This window comes from Corvus hawaiiensis, chromosome 5, assembly GCF_020740725.1.
Source record: "Corvus hawaiiensis isolate bCorHaw1 chromosome 5, bCorHaw1.pri.cur, whole genome shotgun sequence".
Lineage (NCBI taxonomy): Eukaryota > Metazoa > Chordata > Aves > Passeriformes > Corvidae > Corvus > Corvus hawaiiensis.
Window position 1 is genome coordinate 49,243,601 of NC_063217.1, and position 18,063 is coordinate 49,261,663.

At 39.7% G+C, this 18,063-nt stretch overlaps 1 protein-coding gene across 1 annotated transcript in view; it reads right to left on the minus strand.

Moving 5' to 3' along the window:
- Positions 1-8,076: 8,076 nt before the first annotated feature.
- Positions 8,077-18,063, minus strand: part of DCHS2 (dachsous cadherin-related 2) — a 62,129-nt gene continuing 52,142 nt past the window's right edge. Inside the window, exons 16-19 of the mRNA XM_048305108.1 lie at positions 16,988-17,118; positions 15,230-15,516; positions 13,128-13,266; positions 8,077-11,725 (exon numbers count right to left, since the gene is read on the minus strand). Coding sequence (XP_048161065.1) covers positions 9,099-11,725; positions 13,128-13,266; positions 15,230-15,516; positions 16,988-17,118 — 3,184 coding nt within the window. The 3' untranslated portion in view covers positions 8,077-9,098. The remainder of the gene's footprint in view (positions 11,726-13,127; positions 13,267-15,229; positions 15,517-16,987; positions 17,119-18,063) is intronic.

Sequence of the window (18,063 nt, forward strand, 5' to 3'; positions counted from 1 at the left end):
AATGCCTTTCTGAAACACAAATACATGAATTCCACTGAATTTACGCATTGAGCTGTCTTCTCAAAGACTGCAGTGTTTGGCCACATGACCTACCCTGAAACTCATGCACAATACTATTGCATCTGTGTGTCCTGATTTTTCGCCAAAGCTGATTCTGTTCCAGTGGAGGGAACTGTTGGAGGGCTGGGTGAATCCTTTTATTTTCCCCTTCTTTGCTAGAGGGGCTCCATCACGACTTCCAGTTGCATACTTCTATCCTTTCCTTCATTAAAAGCCACACTGTTTCATGCCATACCATACCATGCTGTTGGGCTGGCTAACTCCACACCCACATACTCTTTCTCAGTCTTAGGACATGGACTATTATTTCCCCTCTATTTGAACACATCGTCTTCACCTTAAGCATGGTCTCTTTTCCTTCCCTGCCCTTACTATTACCTTTGTCCTGTCATTAATCCCATGATCATCATTATCAGCAGCTTTACTGCAAATTAAATTAAATTTAAAAAAGGTTAAAAATGCCTTCACTTTAGCTAGAAGAGATTATTTTTAGCCTCTACCTCAATTTTCAGGGCTCCTACTTCTTTTCTTTCTTCTTATGAGCAAAGAGCCTTTGGCAGTTTGCAGTAATGTTCTAAAGTCTATTCACTGACTTTTTTCAATCCTCACACTATGTCCCCTTTTAAACATAAGCACTTCTTACTGGACAGTCCATACCCCGTGGGGTTCTTTTGCCCTGAATAATCTTTGCCATCCAGACAGTTCCAGCTAATGTTCACATCTTTGACTTAATACAATTCTAAACCTCTCCAGCATTCAGACTGCTGTGTCCCAATGCCTTCACCTTGCTATTTATGAAAGTTTGTTCTTTGAAGTCAGTAATCCTAGAATTTAGATTATACGACACAGTAGGGAATACGATCAAAGCTTTCTTGGGTAGTGTAGCTATGTCAGTGTGATGTTCCACTTGAGCTAGTAAACTTTGAGTCCATTAGCTGGAGCAAAGAATGGCAGTACAGCTTCAAATCAGCTCATTCAGAAGTAGTTTGGTTCTCTTTGCTGGGTAGATAATGTCATGTAGACATAATTCTTAGTTACAGACCTATTTCTTTCTTTGGAACAGGCTTTTTATTTTTTAATTAATTTAATTAATTTAACTTTTGGTTACCGATGCGAGCTTGTTTTCTCCAGCAAAATTTTCTATAGCATGCTAATTTTTTATGAAAATAAAAATTAATATAGATCACATTTTGTCAATAACTTTGTGAACAAATGAGTTAGCCCTGTCTGTCCTTAGAAGTATCTGTTTACCAGCTATATATATATATTATTACAGAAAACACCCCAGCAGTACAGTTACAGAAAATCCTACGTGTACATATATACCTGTGCCTAACCCAGATATATATATCTAATCAATGTATCTATACCTTAGAGGCTACAGCAAGCTCTGTAACCAACCAAAACCTGCTCTCCCTGAACAGCACATATTTTTTTGTATTGAAATAATTACAATTGGAACTGAACAAAAAAGAACAATCTCACCTCCTCACCTGATTTTTCTCTTCCATGTAACTCAACCAGGCTTGAGAAATCATGTGTGTCCTCCTTGACCTTCTCCACACTGTCTTCCCCTATTCTTTCCCTCCTCTTGGCTGACCAGCAGAACTCTGCTGAAGGTATTGTCATTGTTTAGGAATGGTATTCTCCAATTTAGTGCTCCCATGCTGCCACTCCCTCCCCCTCTCCACCCTCACTCCTGTGGTGTGTTGGAGAGGAGAATTGGAGGAACTAAAGGCGAAAATCACAGGTTGAGATAAGAACAATTTACTGGAATGAGCAATAAGACAAGAAGATGAACAGTAATAGTAACAATACTAATGACAGAAGGTATAAGAAAAGAAACGATTCACATGGAAAAAAACCACCTGACAATAGACAATACTGGATGGCTCCCCTTGACTGGAAGGAACCCCTTTTCCCCAGAAGAGAGTCCCCTTTCCCTGCCCCCAGGAATGATATCAGGTGGTATAGAATAACCTCCATACCCCAGCTGTGGCCCCTCCTGGCTACTGCCAAAGTTAACCTTGTCCTGGCTGGAACCAGGACGATCATCTAGACTGCAAGGTCCTGAAGCCTCAGCTTTTCATCACCATCCTTGACAGACTCCAGCAGATAGTTTCTTTTGTCATGAGACTGCAGATGAGCAAAGAAGTTGTTCCTCAGAGATTATTTCTCAGTGTTGGGTCTTTAACATGTAATTCTATCCCTGGCAGGCAGCACAACATTATTGTCTGAAACAGCTGAGCTGTCAAGTACTCAGCTCTTTTTAACAGGGAGTCCTCACTAACAGAGATCTGCTCTATGTCTGTTATGTATCTTTGCTCTTCCATTCAGCTCCAGTTTATCCCATCTTCTCTATCATAAACCTTCATCTCTCCATTGCTGAGACTCACAACATCTCTGCTTAGGAGAGTCACCCAATAAACAAATGTACACACATTTCAGAAGAATGTAATCAGCAGTCACTTATAAGATTTTGCTCAGATTCAAAATTAATTTCTCTCTTAGGAAGAATACCCCCAAATTTGTCTTTTTATTATTTATTTTAGGCAGGTTTTTTGTAAATTAAGAATCTCAGTGGGTTTAATGGTGTATTTTTCAGTCCCCACTATTGCCATAAGGCATCACTAACTCTGCCATGGGATACAATAACAGGCACTGTTGTTCATACATGGGAGAATTATCATTGCTACAAAACAAAAGGGCTGTAACAAAGGACTGGCAGGCCTGCACTCCCCAAAATACTACCTCACAGTATTGACTGACACAAGATCTTCCCAAGGAGTCAATGTCTCAAGCATGTGGGCGAACTGGATGCACCTTTTACTCAGTCTCATGTTTTAAAATTCAGTTATCAAGATGTCCTCCTTGCTTCATCATTTCACCTTTGCACTAGTTGCAGTAATCAAATTTCCTTGTTGCTTTTTGTCTTTGTGCTATAAACATCACTACTTAACTCTCTGTAAATCACAGAAGACCTCATTAAACCCCCCCACAAAAACTACTGGTAAGAGGAGGCTCGTTACTAAACCCTCACTTACCTCTGTTATAGTGATAGAACACACCACATTCTTTTAATAGGAAATATTCACAGCTTGGCTTCACACCTTAAGTGTGTAGGGATCAGAATGCCTAATTTTCAGTTATTAAAACTAAGTTAAAAGAAGTATATGAGGGATGAAAATGGTGAACACTGAAACGTATTAGCTACATATGGAAAAAATCTGAAGGAAAAATGAGGAGTTCAAACATATCAGTGATCAAGCCTAGAGTTTACGACATTCAGCAACAAAATTAAATATAGTTTACTGCAATTCTATTGCCAGAGAAAAGAGCAGGCTGCTAAAACTTATCCATCTCTACCCAGTGAATATGTGATCAGCCAATGGCACAAGATGCTCCATTAGTGTGACAGAATTCAAAGTTCAAAAGCTATATGACTGTGGATTTCAGCCTAAAACTGAAAACCATGTGCATCTCTCAAAAAAAAACCCCAACCAAAAACCAGCACCACTAAATCTCCCAAAGCCCAAATAAACCCCAAATCCCAACAACCACTCAACAACTCCCAAATCCTTTCTGGTTACCTTAACAGTTACTAGGATAATTTTCAAACTAATTCTACCCTTGACCCTCAGTTAGAGAAGTAGAGAAGACAAGTAGAGAAATCATTGTCTGAAGGTATAAATATTCTCTGCATTCAGTAAAAGCAGCAGCAAATAAAGCAGCCAACTATAGTTTACATAAAAGAAGAATAAGGAAAAGAGTAAGAGACCTTTCCCTTACAGACCTTCCCAGACTTCTCTGAAAGTCACTCCAAATAAGCATATAAAGCAAGGTTTGCATCAATCACCTGGAAGCATAGAGGAACCTCCACTCCAAATCCCAGCCCCCTGCCCCATGCTGGTTCTACTCTTCTCTAGGCTCTCGATTTCTCTTCTCCTAATGCTCCCTCCTGCTGGTTTACAGCCCTGCACACTGGGGAGCCAGCTCTCCACTGCCACTGACTCTTGCGGGAGCATCAGCAACACATATGTTGCCCATTTCTTCCAGGTGCATTTTTTATTCAAGCCCCACTGAAATCAGTGGAAGAAGTCTTGGGATGTTGGATCAGAACTCAGAATTTTAAAAAACTTTGACATTAAATGAACCCTACAGCTTGTTAAAAGGGAGATGCTGGAAATGAGTTTGCTCCCAGCAAGATGGGGTTTGAGACAGAGCTGTTGGAAGTCAACACAAACAAGTTTGACTTGCTACTCATTTCTTTCTGTTATGGCACCAGTAACATCATTTTAGAAACTCTTTTGAATTTCCCATTTGAAAGTTTCCAGCAAAATGGTGGATGCATAATACAGGCAACAGCAAGGTAATCCCCCAGGCTGAGCTAGTGAGTAGGCACCATCTAGCCACAACCATTCTGAAATGTCACTTCTATTCAACAGCCACTGGTAGCCGAACAGCTCTCACAATCAACAGCTTAACTTCAATTTTCTGACTTTTCTGAGTGCTTTTCATAGGCAATTAACATGCAGTTTTAGGGAAGGTGACCAGTCTTATGTAAATAGTAACTTTCAAAAAAAGTTTCAAAGATAAGGCTGTTTTCAAAAGGGTAAGGTTACGCAGATACGACTGAGTTTTCAGTGTAGTTTGCAGGGCAGAAATACCTTGTTTTAAACATGATAGTCAAGAAAACTGAGTTTTCTAATTGTAATGATATTTTCATTTGAAGTTTTGAAAACCATGATAGATTCCTTTAGTCCTTTTGTGTGACATCTGCATTTTCAGGCATATAGTTTGGCTCCTAATGCTTCATCCAGTACAGGACTTATTTGGGTCAGTCATTTATATATATAAACACTCATATAGCAACAAGGCAGCAATTGTGATTTTTGTGACTATCATCAGCTAAAGGATTTGGTATTTTCTTCGTTGCTCAAGTAACTCATAGGTGTCAAGAAACAGAATCATTTTGCAATTCTAGCCTACCCTGCTGCCTCTTGGTATTCCTTACAGATGCTCTTCCATTACTTTTTGCACATTTTAGAAGAAAAGTATCTGATGTTCTATGAGGAATAACCCTAGAAGCAATGTAAAGCACAAGTCTTAACCAGAAAGTTTTAGGTCTTTTCCCTTCTATAAGGCCCCTTCCCTTTTGCTTAGACAGCCACATTTTTCCCAATGTTTTTAAAATGTTGTATGTATTTATGGAGGAATTTTCAAAGCCACCAAGAGGATTTTGATGTCAGACTACAGCTTTTTGAATGAGTTCTGAACATACAAATCCATGCACAGACTGAATATACATTAGGCTTTCCATATGTGCTAGCAAACAGCTAACAGAGCTAGCAACTATGAGGCACCCCAAACTATACTCAATTTGATTCTGCAACACTTTAGTTATTGCAACCAGATCATCTACGGGCAGCTAAGCTGCATATTGCCATGGTAAGTTTGTTCTGTTGTGAGAGACATTAAGAGCAAGAGGCTGCAAAGCCATTTGACTTGCCAAGCAAGCCAAATCCTAAATATAAACCTCCCACCACAGTATATTCAATTACAAAGTCGCAACTGCCTCCTATTCCAATTAGTGTTTTTACAGGATTTTAGGGAACACCCCCTTCCATTTGCAGCCAACCAGTGCAATTCCCTTCCTGCAAATGATTCAATTCCTCTGTGTTCTTCATCCCCAGAGGGCTGGTTTTCAAGGAGAAATGTAGGCAGCACCATTGGTAGGAGGTCTAATCCCAATGGCCTCACACATGCCTATGGTGGCCAACTGGATTGCCAATTGGTCTTTGAGCTGGAGAAGTATAAAGCCATATGGGCACAATTGTCAGCCTAGCTGATGTTCTAGTAACACTGGGTTTTTTTGTCAGGGCAGCATGTTTGCAGTTTATAGGTCTCCCAAAAAGAACAGTTAAATAGAGTTTTCAGGAAGCTACATGTCAGTTATAGAGAACAAGTGACATACAGCACAGAGGATGGATGGCAACCAAATGTAAATGATATTGTCAATGCAATAAACTTAGCAACAAGGGTTCATTTTTATCACAACTATTTTTACCTGAAACTGCTTTAGGAATAATATTTATCTTCAGCTGAAGATAAAACACAAACTAAATATAGACTTGTGTAGGTAACTAGTGGTCTTAGTATCATTTTAGAAAACATGCATGCGATTTTATAATCTGTAATGATGGGTTCCCCAAAAATATGAAGGTTTTTTCCCTTTGTGCAGAAATCTGCTTGAACGTCAATATAACAATTACTACCGGTAGATGGAATTTTTATATCCATTTGGTAGTGATTTACACCAGTGTTTTCAAGGCTGCCAACAAGCAAATCCAGAAGGCAGGCAGCCAAAATTCCAGAAGAGACAACTGTCTTTTATTTTATAGCTTATGCTTTTTGAGCTTAATATGATTTTCCACTAACAAGTCCTGTACCTTCTCCAAAGTGCTAAAACGGGTGTGCAGAATTACAAAGTAACACAGCCTCTTCAAGGCAAGATAATATTAAAGTCATGGTAAGTTATAAAAGTTATACTGTTTACTTAGGGGAAAAAACAGTAAGGTTAAAAGAACTGTACATGATTTATTTTTAGACACTTGTTTCAATGGTTACGTTTTTGAGCTTGACTATAAATGACACAACAATAAATCAGCTAAGTGTTGATTCCCATTTGATTAAAAAAAAAAAAATCAATAAATACATAAGAGACATGGGAAAGATTGCTATAACACTTAATAGGAGCACAAAGTATGCATTGGTTATATCATGTGCTTGATAAATAGGATGCAAATCACATCTAATCTTCTTAGAAAGGCATTGAAAACAAGCTGAATTTGAAGGAGCAAAAAATGCACAAACAGAAATAGTTTTCTTGTTTTCCAAGAACTCTAGGAGGTGGGTACCCATTAGCACGGTGAGGTCCAAATATTGTCCTAAATATGACTACTGATGCTTTTGAATGATTTCTAATGCTAATAGCATTAGAACATTTGCAAGAGCCATATTAACGAAGAAAAAACGACTCATCCATTAGCCTAGACTCTATACACAAAATGAAGGCCTAGTTACCTGCTTCATATCTATCAACGTGAGGGATGAAAGAGTCTGTGTAAAGTATTCATTCTTCCACTGATCCCATGTTGGAAAGGTGACCCGTCTAAGCATGGCACATGCTCACTGCTCACCTGAGCAATAGCTGCCACTTGTCCATGACCATCTGAAGCCAAAATCAAATTAGCAAAGTTGACTTCATAGAGAAGGTTAGCCTGGGTGCCTCCTGATAACTGCACAGAAGTGAACACCCAAAGAACACCTTTCACTGTATCAGAAATTACTTTATAACTAAAGACATATAAGTCAAAACCAAAAAGGCTATATATAACATAATGCTAACAGGCAGAGAACAACATTCTTTCTGAAATAATGTCCTTAAACTGAATCTCTGTGTTCAGATATGAACTGGGAACGACTCCTCTTTTTTGCTTTCTTCTCCCTGGCACAGTTTTTTGTCTGACTACAAAACTTAACATCCCATCTTCTTTCTTAGTAAAATTTGTCTGTCCCAATGAATTCCTAAGCTACGTCTCATTTCTGACTCCATGGCAGTACAAAGAACAAATGCCAGCTTTAAAAGAAGCACTCTTGCATAGCAGTATGGATCCTGTTGCATGTGCAGGGTGTACAGTGTTGGTGTAGCCTCAGAAACAAGATCTTACTCAAAGACAGGTTACGAGCCCACAGGCTGCAAACCTTGACATGCATGACTGAGGAAAAGCAGCCACTGCACACGTGATACTGATCCCACAAAATCACTCAGCCTAACCACACTGTGTGCCTTCCCCCCACCTGTTATGACCTGTACAATACATACCTCCGTACACATCCAACTTGTAGCAGATTCCCATGCACCAAATAGACACTTCCCTACAGCCCAGTTTTAATACATGTGATGCAAAGGACTTTTAAACATACTTTGAAGAAGAAACAGAGTTACTCTAGATGTATCTTCTGTGTATTTTATTGATCAATATACAATATACAAGCATATACAGCACGTGTATGTGTCTGGATATACACACATACACAAAATGCCATGTGTATGATACATACAACAAACAAGGCCAGATATCTGGTCTTGCAGAGACCTTTGGTCCAGCACAGAACCAATGACCAGGGTGGAGGCATACAAGACCTTCAGAACTGTAACACTGTCTGTTCTTAGAGCTGCCTGAGCACCAGGGCAACCTCTGTAATAGGACAAAAAGACAATAGATATCTACTTGAGATCCAGTAAGAGAGAAGATGGTTGCTTTTATCTTACCACTGGTTATTCTGTTTTCCAAAGGTGATCCATTATTCAGATTATTGTGACCTGCTGCCTTTAAACCAGAAGATAAACAAAAGGTGCACAGAAACTGCTGAGTGGGTTCCACAGCACAAAGAGTAGCTAAGAAAGCCCACTGCAGAGCCATTGCAGATGATGAATCCACACCAGGCCCAACAGATTGCTGGGACCCAGAGGCTGAGATGTGGGAAAGCTGGGTAAACACTAGAGAAAGAGCTCAGAAGGAATCCTTGTTTTATCCTTCGCCCACCCCCAAACCTGCTGTACTAACTCCAGTACCCTCCACTAATGCCACCACAGAATCAGTCAGAACCCACCAGTATGCTAAAGAATTTTTTCCACAATAAAGAATTACTTCAATTTTATTTGTTATTAATGTATTTTATAAGAAAAATGGTAAAATTGGTCGAATTGGTTATCAGGCACTTGGCTGTATGTTTTACATAGGAAACCACAGTTGTGAGCTGGAAGAGAAGCCTCATGCTCTCACAGTGGTTTCTGGGAAGAAGAAGAGGTATAGTTACCAAGTTTGTGGCTATTTTATATTTTAACTTTTTAGGCTCATGAGAACAGAAAGAATACTGGTGATACAGCTCTGAGAGGCATATTTTGCTGTTAATAAATGGCAAAACACATTTTAATCCATACTTTTTACCATAAAATACTGTCAGTTAATAACCTAGACCTGAATTTCTTCCTCTGTTGCAAGTTCATAGCTTGGATCAATAAGACATGTTCCTATCATTTTCCCATCAGACACTACTGGAGAAACAGAAGGTGTCTGCATAGTAAGTAAAGAGAGAGTAGGAGAAAATCTGGGGGTCATGGTTGGTGGAGGGTATCCATGATTATGGATAAGGGGAGGATAAGGGCATTTATTAAAAGCTTGCCCTGATGTTATATTTGGCATTCTTGGTGGCACTGTCCTTATGCCAGGCTGGGCTACTGATGTTATCAAGGGAGGAGGGAAAACAAGAGATTTCTTATCCTTAGAGAAGTTGTGAATGTGAAAATTTTCATCTTTCAGTTCTGCAATATCATTAAACACTGAGGCAAGAGGTTGAAATCTGGGTTCGCAGCTGAGCACATAATCCCAGTTATAACTGCCTCCAAGATCCTCATCAGAGGTGTCAACAGTTGCAAGCAAATCATACCCAGAGTCTTGCCTATCTGACATCAGGACATATTCTCTTGTGAGGTCTGTCATTATGCCTTTCTCTTTTATTCCAATTTTTGCAACTGTTTGAGACAAAATTTTGTGTGCATAGGCTGTGTCACAGGCTTCTTCTCTGCTTTCTCTTTTAATGGTCTGCATGTTCTCCATGCTTTGCATGGTAGCCGTGACATCCGTTTCTCCAGACTGACAGGAGAACTGATCAGGCTCTCTTGGGATCCCCGAATCTGGCATCTGTGAGCCATGCTCGCTCAGTGCTGAGCTAATGCTTTTTCTGCAAGGATACTCATAGATCCTTTTGATTTCCTCGTCCTCTGCAGTCTCTCCTTCAGCAGAACCGTGGCCACTGGAGTCTGAATGCCTGCAGGAGACATTGTCATCCTTCCCCTCTCCGATTCCTGCTAGGCTCAGCCATTTTGCTATAGTGCCCATGGGAAGCATACTGCTCTCAGTACTTTGGATTTTCTGGCAGTCCTCATCTTCTCTTACTGAATTCACATCAGTAGCTGAGGAGGATACTGCTTCTTTTTTCACACAAGCATTCATCAAATTTTTCTGTTTAAGTCTCAGGGTAAGTGTGATAAGACTGACAGCAAGCAGCAGGAACACCGTCAGTGAGGTAGAAACACTCACTGTCAGGCTGTGTGCTGACAGTGTGGGATCACTCTCAGGAGAACTGGAAACATTTACAAAAACGGTGCATACTGTGAACCTCGACTCAATTTTGGGGCTATGAGCTCTTACCAACAATTCCAGAGTATCATCATTCCTTTTGATGCCATTTTTCTTTCTGTGAACAGTCTGAGTCAAATAAATATTACCACTGGTTTGATTCACAGAAAAGAACGGAGAAGGTTTTAGAAGGGAGTAATGAACAACTCCATCCAGTCCACCATCACTGTCAGATGCTGTTACTCTGCCAATCAACTGGCCTGCTTCGTTCTTCTTGGGGAGATTAAAGAAATAATGTTCTTGTGTAAACACTGGGTCAAATTCATCTCTCCCCTCAATATCTACCTGAACTGTAGTGGTAGCCAGTGAGTCACCTTTGTCTTTTGCTTGGATTATTAGACAGTACCTATTTTGACTTTCATAATCAAACATTTTCTTTGTATGAATATCTCCTGTTAAAGGATCAATAAAGAACATGTCATGGTCTCTAGGAGCTTCACGATGAGCCAAACATGAAGAGTGAATGGAGTAGGTAAGGTGTCCATAGGAGCCTTTGTCAAAATCCAGTGCACAAACAGCACACACAAAAGAAAAGGTAGGCAGATTTTCACTGACAATGCAGCTCAGACTGGGAAACAAAAAAAGTGGGGCATAATCATTGTCATCTAGGATGCTAACAAGAACAACAGCAAAAGCCATATTTTTAATATAATTTCCTCCATCTGTGGCTTGGATAATCAAAGTGAATTTCATGGTATCCTCATAATCCAGTGTTTTCGTCAAATTCACAGATCCTGTTCTACCATCCAAGCAAAAATGCCCTCTGTCATTTCCAGAGATGATAACATAAGTGATCTCTGCATTAGTGCCGGCATCACAGTCTTTTGCTGAAACCTCAGTGATGTGACTGCCTATAGGGATGCTTTCTTTGACATGAACATGGTACTCTGGGCTGCTAAATACTGGAGGATTATCATTAACATCCAGCACAGTTATTAGTACTGTAGCAGTTGAATTCAAGGAGGGTGTTCCATGATCAGAGGCAAGGAGGACCAACTGGTGAGAAGAAGCTCTTTCCCTGTCAAGAGCACTGCTCAAAACAAGACTGCCAACAAGTTTGTAGGATGTTTCCGACCCCATGACACTTGTTTCTATGGAGAATAAATTCTCAGCATTGCCAGCAATAATAGAGTATTCGACATAGGTGTTTTCACATGTCCAGTCACAGTCGATGGCTGAGAACAGGAGGATACTTTCTCCAACTGAGGCATCCTCGCTCACACTGAGATTGTACAGAACCTTTGTGAAGCGAGGGGCACAGTCATTTACATCTTCTACATGCACCTCCATGGAGGTAACTGCACTCAGAGGGGGACTGCCACCATCTGTGGCTTCTATCAGGAGATGAAAAATGGAAATATTTTTCAGCTGTGTGACTGCTTCCGTGGTGAACACTGTACCTGAAAATAAAACAGAATTAACAAAAGCCCACACTTCCCAGGCAAGTAAATGTGATTCCAAGAGCTGATTCTAAAGAGTCATATTTGAAAATGACTCAGCTGTAATGGCTGTACACAACAAAATAACTCTCTCACATCTGGAGAGTAGTGGGTCAATGTCTGCATAGACATCAGTGACAAGTGGCGACCCTCGGGGTCTATACTGGGACCAGTACTGTTTAATACCTTCATCAGTGACATAGTGGGATAGAGTGCAGGTTTGCAGATGACACCAAGCTCAGTGCTGCAGTTGACATGCCTGAGGGATGGGATGCCATCCAGGAGGACCTGTACAAGCTCAAGAAGTGGGCCCATGGGAACCTCATGAAGTTTAACAAAGCTGAGTACAAGGTCCTGCACAGGAGTCAGGGCAACCTTTGATATCAATACAGGCTGAGGGAGGAAGGGATTGAGAGCAGCCCTGTGCAGAAGGACTTGGGGGTACCAGTAGATGAAAAACCGGACATGACCCATCAATGTGCACTTACAGCCCAGAAAGCCAGTTGTATCCTGGGCTGCACCAAAAATGGTGTGGGCAGCAGGGAGAGGGATGTTATTCACTCCCTCTGCTCTTAGAGCCCACCTGGAGTGCTGCATCCAGCTCTGGAGTTCTCAGCAAAGAAAACACATGAACCTGTTGGAGCAAATCCAGAGGAGGGCCATAAAAACAATCAGAGGGCTGGAGCTCCTCTCCTATGAGAAAAGGCTGAGATAATTCAGCCCAGAGAAGACTCCAGGGAGACCTTACTGTGGCCCTAAAGGAGGTTTATAAGGATGGGGACAGACATTTTAGTAAGGCTTTTTGTGATAGGACAAGGGGTAATGGATTTCAATCGAAAGAGGGTAAATTCAGAGCAGATATGAGAATTCTTTTTTTCAGTGAGGGTGGTGAAACACTGGAACACATTGCCCAGAAAGCTGGTGGATGCCCCATCCCCAGAAACATTCAAGGTCAGGTTGGACAGGACACTGAACAACCTGACCTATTTGAAGATGTACCTGCTCACTGCAGGGGGTTGGACTAGATGACCATTGAAGATCACGTCCAAACTATTCCATGATTCTAAGAGGTCATAGCTGATGCTGTGAAGGCAAGACCTCCCCTCAGTGGTGCAGTATCAAATACACATACTACACTTAGACCAGAAAAAATATGCACATTTCAGTGACAAACTGAGAACTCCAGTCTTTGATACAATCAGTTCCCCACTGATAACGGCAGATTTAGCAAAAACACATGATGGAATTTGGCCACGACAAATTTCCAGAACTCAAGTAATCACTGGCAACACATGAGAAAGCAACAGGACTCTTCGATTTATACTTAAATAGCTGAAATAATAAACCATGCTTACAGACTCACCATTCTTATGATCAATGGAAAATCCCTCAGAGGAAGAGAGGATTTGGTAGGAAATCATTCCATTACGTTCAGAATCCCTATCCATGGCAGAGAGTGTCAGAATAGTGGCATCCATAGAAATGAACTCTGGCAAGTTCACCTGACATACAAAGCAAAAATAGAGCTTTATAAAAGATTTTAGACATTAAAAAATACATTTGCCTTTATTTGATCTTATTAGAAAAACCCACACAGTTCCCAGCTTTGGAAAAAGTTCTACCCACCCATTTTCTTCTGGGACAAAACCAGAGAGAGTTGAGATATTGAAAACTATGCCTTGAATATGGCCAGAATTCATAGTAAGTTTTAAACAGTAGTAAAATCCATCTAGTTCATTATGACAGCAGCTTCAGAGAATAAATGAATCACTTTTTTCAAGAATCACTTATGGACTGCAACTAAAGGCTTTTCCCCTTGCTTTCAAAAACCCCTTCATTTCCATACATGGAATACAGTCTGCAGTCTCTGCAGTGTAAGACTGACCACTAAAAAAGCCAACATATACACCCTGAAAATTCCAACACTAGGGCACTTAATCACCACTGGACTATTCCTAGAATTTAGCTTTTCAAAATACTCCATTTTTTTTCTTCTAGGAAACCAAGAAAGTCCATTCCCTTTTTAAGAATTTTCATTGTTTCAAGTCCAGATACAGCACTTTAGTGACCAAAATTTCCTTCCACCTTATAAATCCAACTTCAAATGAACAGTATGATATAGCAGCCACCTCTATCATAACTTGAAGTGTTAGTTGAAATAATTTAAACAGAGAGATTATATGTATATAATAATCACATACATATATTAAACTACATATCAGGAACATAAATATGAAAACACTTGAATGGACAATAAAAGCGTAAAAATACAGGATGATGAATAGGGAATTATACATATCATCAACCAAAAAGCAGCAGTGTATCTTACTTGCCAAGCAACACATCAACACATCAGGATTGTGGAAGGAGAAGCTCAGCTGTTTACATTAAAATAGCAAATAAAGCTATGCTGTTTTGCATCAATTAATAATGCTCCCTATAATGTCTACTCCAATCTACAAAAAAAGTTCCTAGCATTTGCACAATCAAATACTTGCCTAAACTACTCTCCAAAATCAGACACATACGAGGGTTGAGGAAAACTAAGATCTAAAAACCACTTGAGTATTAATAGTACGTTTTTTCCAGAATGTAAAGTTAAGATTTTAAGTGGAAAATTTACACAAATTCTGTCAACTCAGGCACCCAAAAGTTTCACAGGTGCCTACAGTTTGTCCCAGAGGCATCTAAGTGACTAAACTCCTGTGCCTGCACATGCTCAGAGGTTGAAATTCTTTACTAAGCCAAATGTTTAGACTTCTTTCTTTACTAAAACTGTCTGAGACTTATAAATGAAGCATTATTAAGTCCAAGTCTTCTGTGGTGCCTCATATTTTTGGCTCTGGGAATATCTACCACACACAAAAAGCACCAAATCAAACAGCTCAGTTCACAGAATTGCAGAATGGCTGGGGCTGTTGGGCACCTCCAGGGAGGTTACCTTGTGCAATCCTTGATTGGGGTAGGGTCACCTAAAACAGGGTGCCCATGCCTGCATACTGCTGAGTTTTGAACATCTCCAGAGACACAGATTCCACAACCTCTCTGGACAACCTGTGCCAATACTTAGTCAATGTTACAGGTTTTTTTAAAAAGAACATGTTTCCTGATGTTTACACAGAATTTCTTGTATGTCCATTTGTGCCCACTGCCTCCTGAACTGTCACTGGACACAACAGAGAAGACTTTGGTTTGCCCATCTTTATTTGCCCACACTAGTATTTACACACAGAGGAGACAGAAACCACAAATATTGAAACGGAATAGTTTCCTCAGCCCTTTCAGCAGAATTCTTAGGAAGGGGCTGGGGTTTCCTAGAAGAGGTCTGCTCTGTTTCTCCTCAATAATAGTTCGCAGAGACCTTTCTTTCTAAGTGCTCAAGACAAATATAAACAAGCACTCCTACTATTTGTCATCATTACGGAAAGATGCCACGTGCTGCTTGTCCATTTGCCTTGTTCCCACCTGATAAAAGTCTTGAGTAAACACCGGAGGGTTATCATTGATGTCCAAGACAAGAATGGTGAGTTCTGCTGCTGTTTGATGCACAGAGTCTGAAACTATGATATGCAGTGTATATACAGCAGTTTCTTCAAAATCTAATGGTTCCACCACCAAGATTACACCACTGTATTGATCGATGGCAAATTTCATTCCAGGACTATTATCAGAAATAAAACCAAACTGAAGTGCTGGTCTGGAGTCTGCATCACTTGCTGACACTCGAGTCACTATAAAACCAGGCAGGGCATCTGAAACAATAATTTTGAGAATAAGTCAGAGTTAAAAGATAGTGTTACATTTCTAAAGATTTTGCCTATTTTGTAATATTGGATCTTGGATATTTGTGATCTTTCCATATAGCTTTTGATATATTTAAACCTTGTGCTTTACAATAATCGCAATATCCAGAAAAGCTATGGGAAAAATAGTGGATTTCTTCAAAGGTATGTGCCGTATCCCAATTTTAATTTGGGTTTTCTTTAGACTTTCCCAGATCCAGTGTAGTCATAACAGTTTCTTCACCAGTAACAGGAACTTACATGGTTTTCCACAAGCATTTAGGTGATGTGAATTTACTGAACAATGCCACAAGAATATTTAACTGAGGCAGAGACCCCTGATCTGGGTAGGACCAGCAAATGCAATTCTGAAGCTGTTCCAAAGGAGAAGGCCACTAGAGAAAAACAAGGGCTTCAGACAGACCTACATGGCACAAAAATATTAAGAGATCAAGGTATAATCCCATGAGATTGAGAAACTGGATACAGACAGCTTTTGTCATGGGCCAAACAGACAGTACCAGAGACTGCAGACTGAACCTTTTAGTGATCATTTTACAAAGCCTGGAACTAACAGGAGCTAAACCATTTCTCATTTGCATGCCTGGGGCACGAAGCCTCAACAATGCTGTGCCATTTCCTAAAGCAAGTGGTCTTAAATGGAATACAAAAAACCTAATTAAGTAACTGGTAGTTAAGAGCTGCTGTGCATCTATGAATTCTGTACTTGTCACTACCGGTGGGAGAGAAATTTAGGAAAGACTAAAACATATCAGAAAATACAGACTTGATATCTTCTCTTAACAGGAATACTGCTGTTTATAAATTTTCTGCCGTGTATCTTAATGCATTCACATGATGCCTGTATTTGAAAATTACAAGTTTAGGACTCAGAGTGTGCAGATGTTGAGCTAATGTCACACGACACACAAGATGTATGCTGGGATTAGAACTCAGGAGGTCCTGGGTCCTTCTCTTCATGATCATCAACTGGATCAAGCTATAGAGCACTTTAACACTTCATTCAAATTCATAGAAAGCATTTTTTTCATCACAATGAAGTTCAAAATGTGTCATTTCTAGCAATGCTGGTTTTAACACCAAACATTTTTATTGGAGAAGAGCAAAAATTGAAGACATATGAAGGATACGATACTGGAGTCCAAAATGAACAGATTAAAGTTGTATTTCTGCAGATTTTTTTCTCTCTTTCTGAATTGCCTATGGTTTTGTTCCAAGCTATTCTTAAACACAATGTCTAAGGATTAAAAATAATGCCTCTGAGAAGAAAAGCAGATCACAATTTGCTTTGATATTTCAGTTTTAATAATATCCACTATAATTTTTACTACAGTTGTTTGATTACACAAATCACCAAAAGCACTATCATCATCTGACAATTCCTAGCCTTAACAAAATTTAGCTGTACTTTCACACTTACTTTCTGGGACCTCCACTTTACCTAGTGGTTGGACAACTGGAGCATTGTCATTAATATCTAACACTTGTATCTTCACAATACTTGTAGCAGAGAATCTGGGGTTTCCTTTATCAGCAGCTTGTACAACCAACCTACAATTAAAGGAAGCACTAATTGTCACTTCTGATCAGAAATCACTGAATTATGCACCACTATTATAAGCAGGGGAAGTTTTAAACCCAAATGATTAGTCATTGCTGTTCCTCATTGCAACTCTTAAATTCCATCTTTTTTTCTGTAAGGTTGACTGTGCACAGTTTTATTTTTTGGTTTTGCAGGAAAAAAAGTCCAGGAGATTCTACACGGCAAAAAAATGATAAAGTCATACCAAGAAAAGGGAAGTGTTCCTCTGTATTCATTTCATCAATTTTCATACCAAATATAAGTGGTTAAACAACTCTTTCAAATAAGACACAGTTCTCCCATTGGTAATTCAGAGCAGGAATTAAAACCTAAGTACTAAATTATCATTTGGAGGAACCTGACTCTCTTCATTGTTTATAAAGGGACAAAAGGGTTGTGGAAATGGGAGAATACAAAAACATCCAAAATAGTATTCAGCCAGAATGCCTGCAGACACAGAGTAGCCCTACTACTACATTATAAATGCAAGTGATAAAGTGAAAACTCTGAATACATGCACCATTTGACAATGGCAAAGTTCCCACTGATTTTAGTGGGACCAGAATCGTATTGTCAGATTAGAAGAGTTTTAACTGTACACTTCCATTTCACACCTGCATAAGGATGGGTAGTAAATTCTGTAAACAACTTTTCGATTTCCACAAACAATGTAGCAAAGAAAACAGTAAGCAGCAACATGATAAACATGTAAAAAGGGGGTCTGCTCTTTGTGGGAAGAGCCTTCTGAACAATAAAAAGCAAGTGTAAGCAAAGATTATTTGGAAGACTTCACCACTTCCCAGTAGGGAAGATTCCAGAAGGGAATTCAAAATTAAATCTAACTCAACAGGTGCTCTTAAAATTAAAAAGGCAAAAAAAGGAAACATTGAGCTATGGTAAAGGATATACAGATC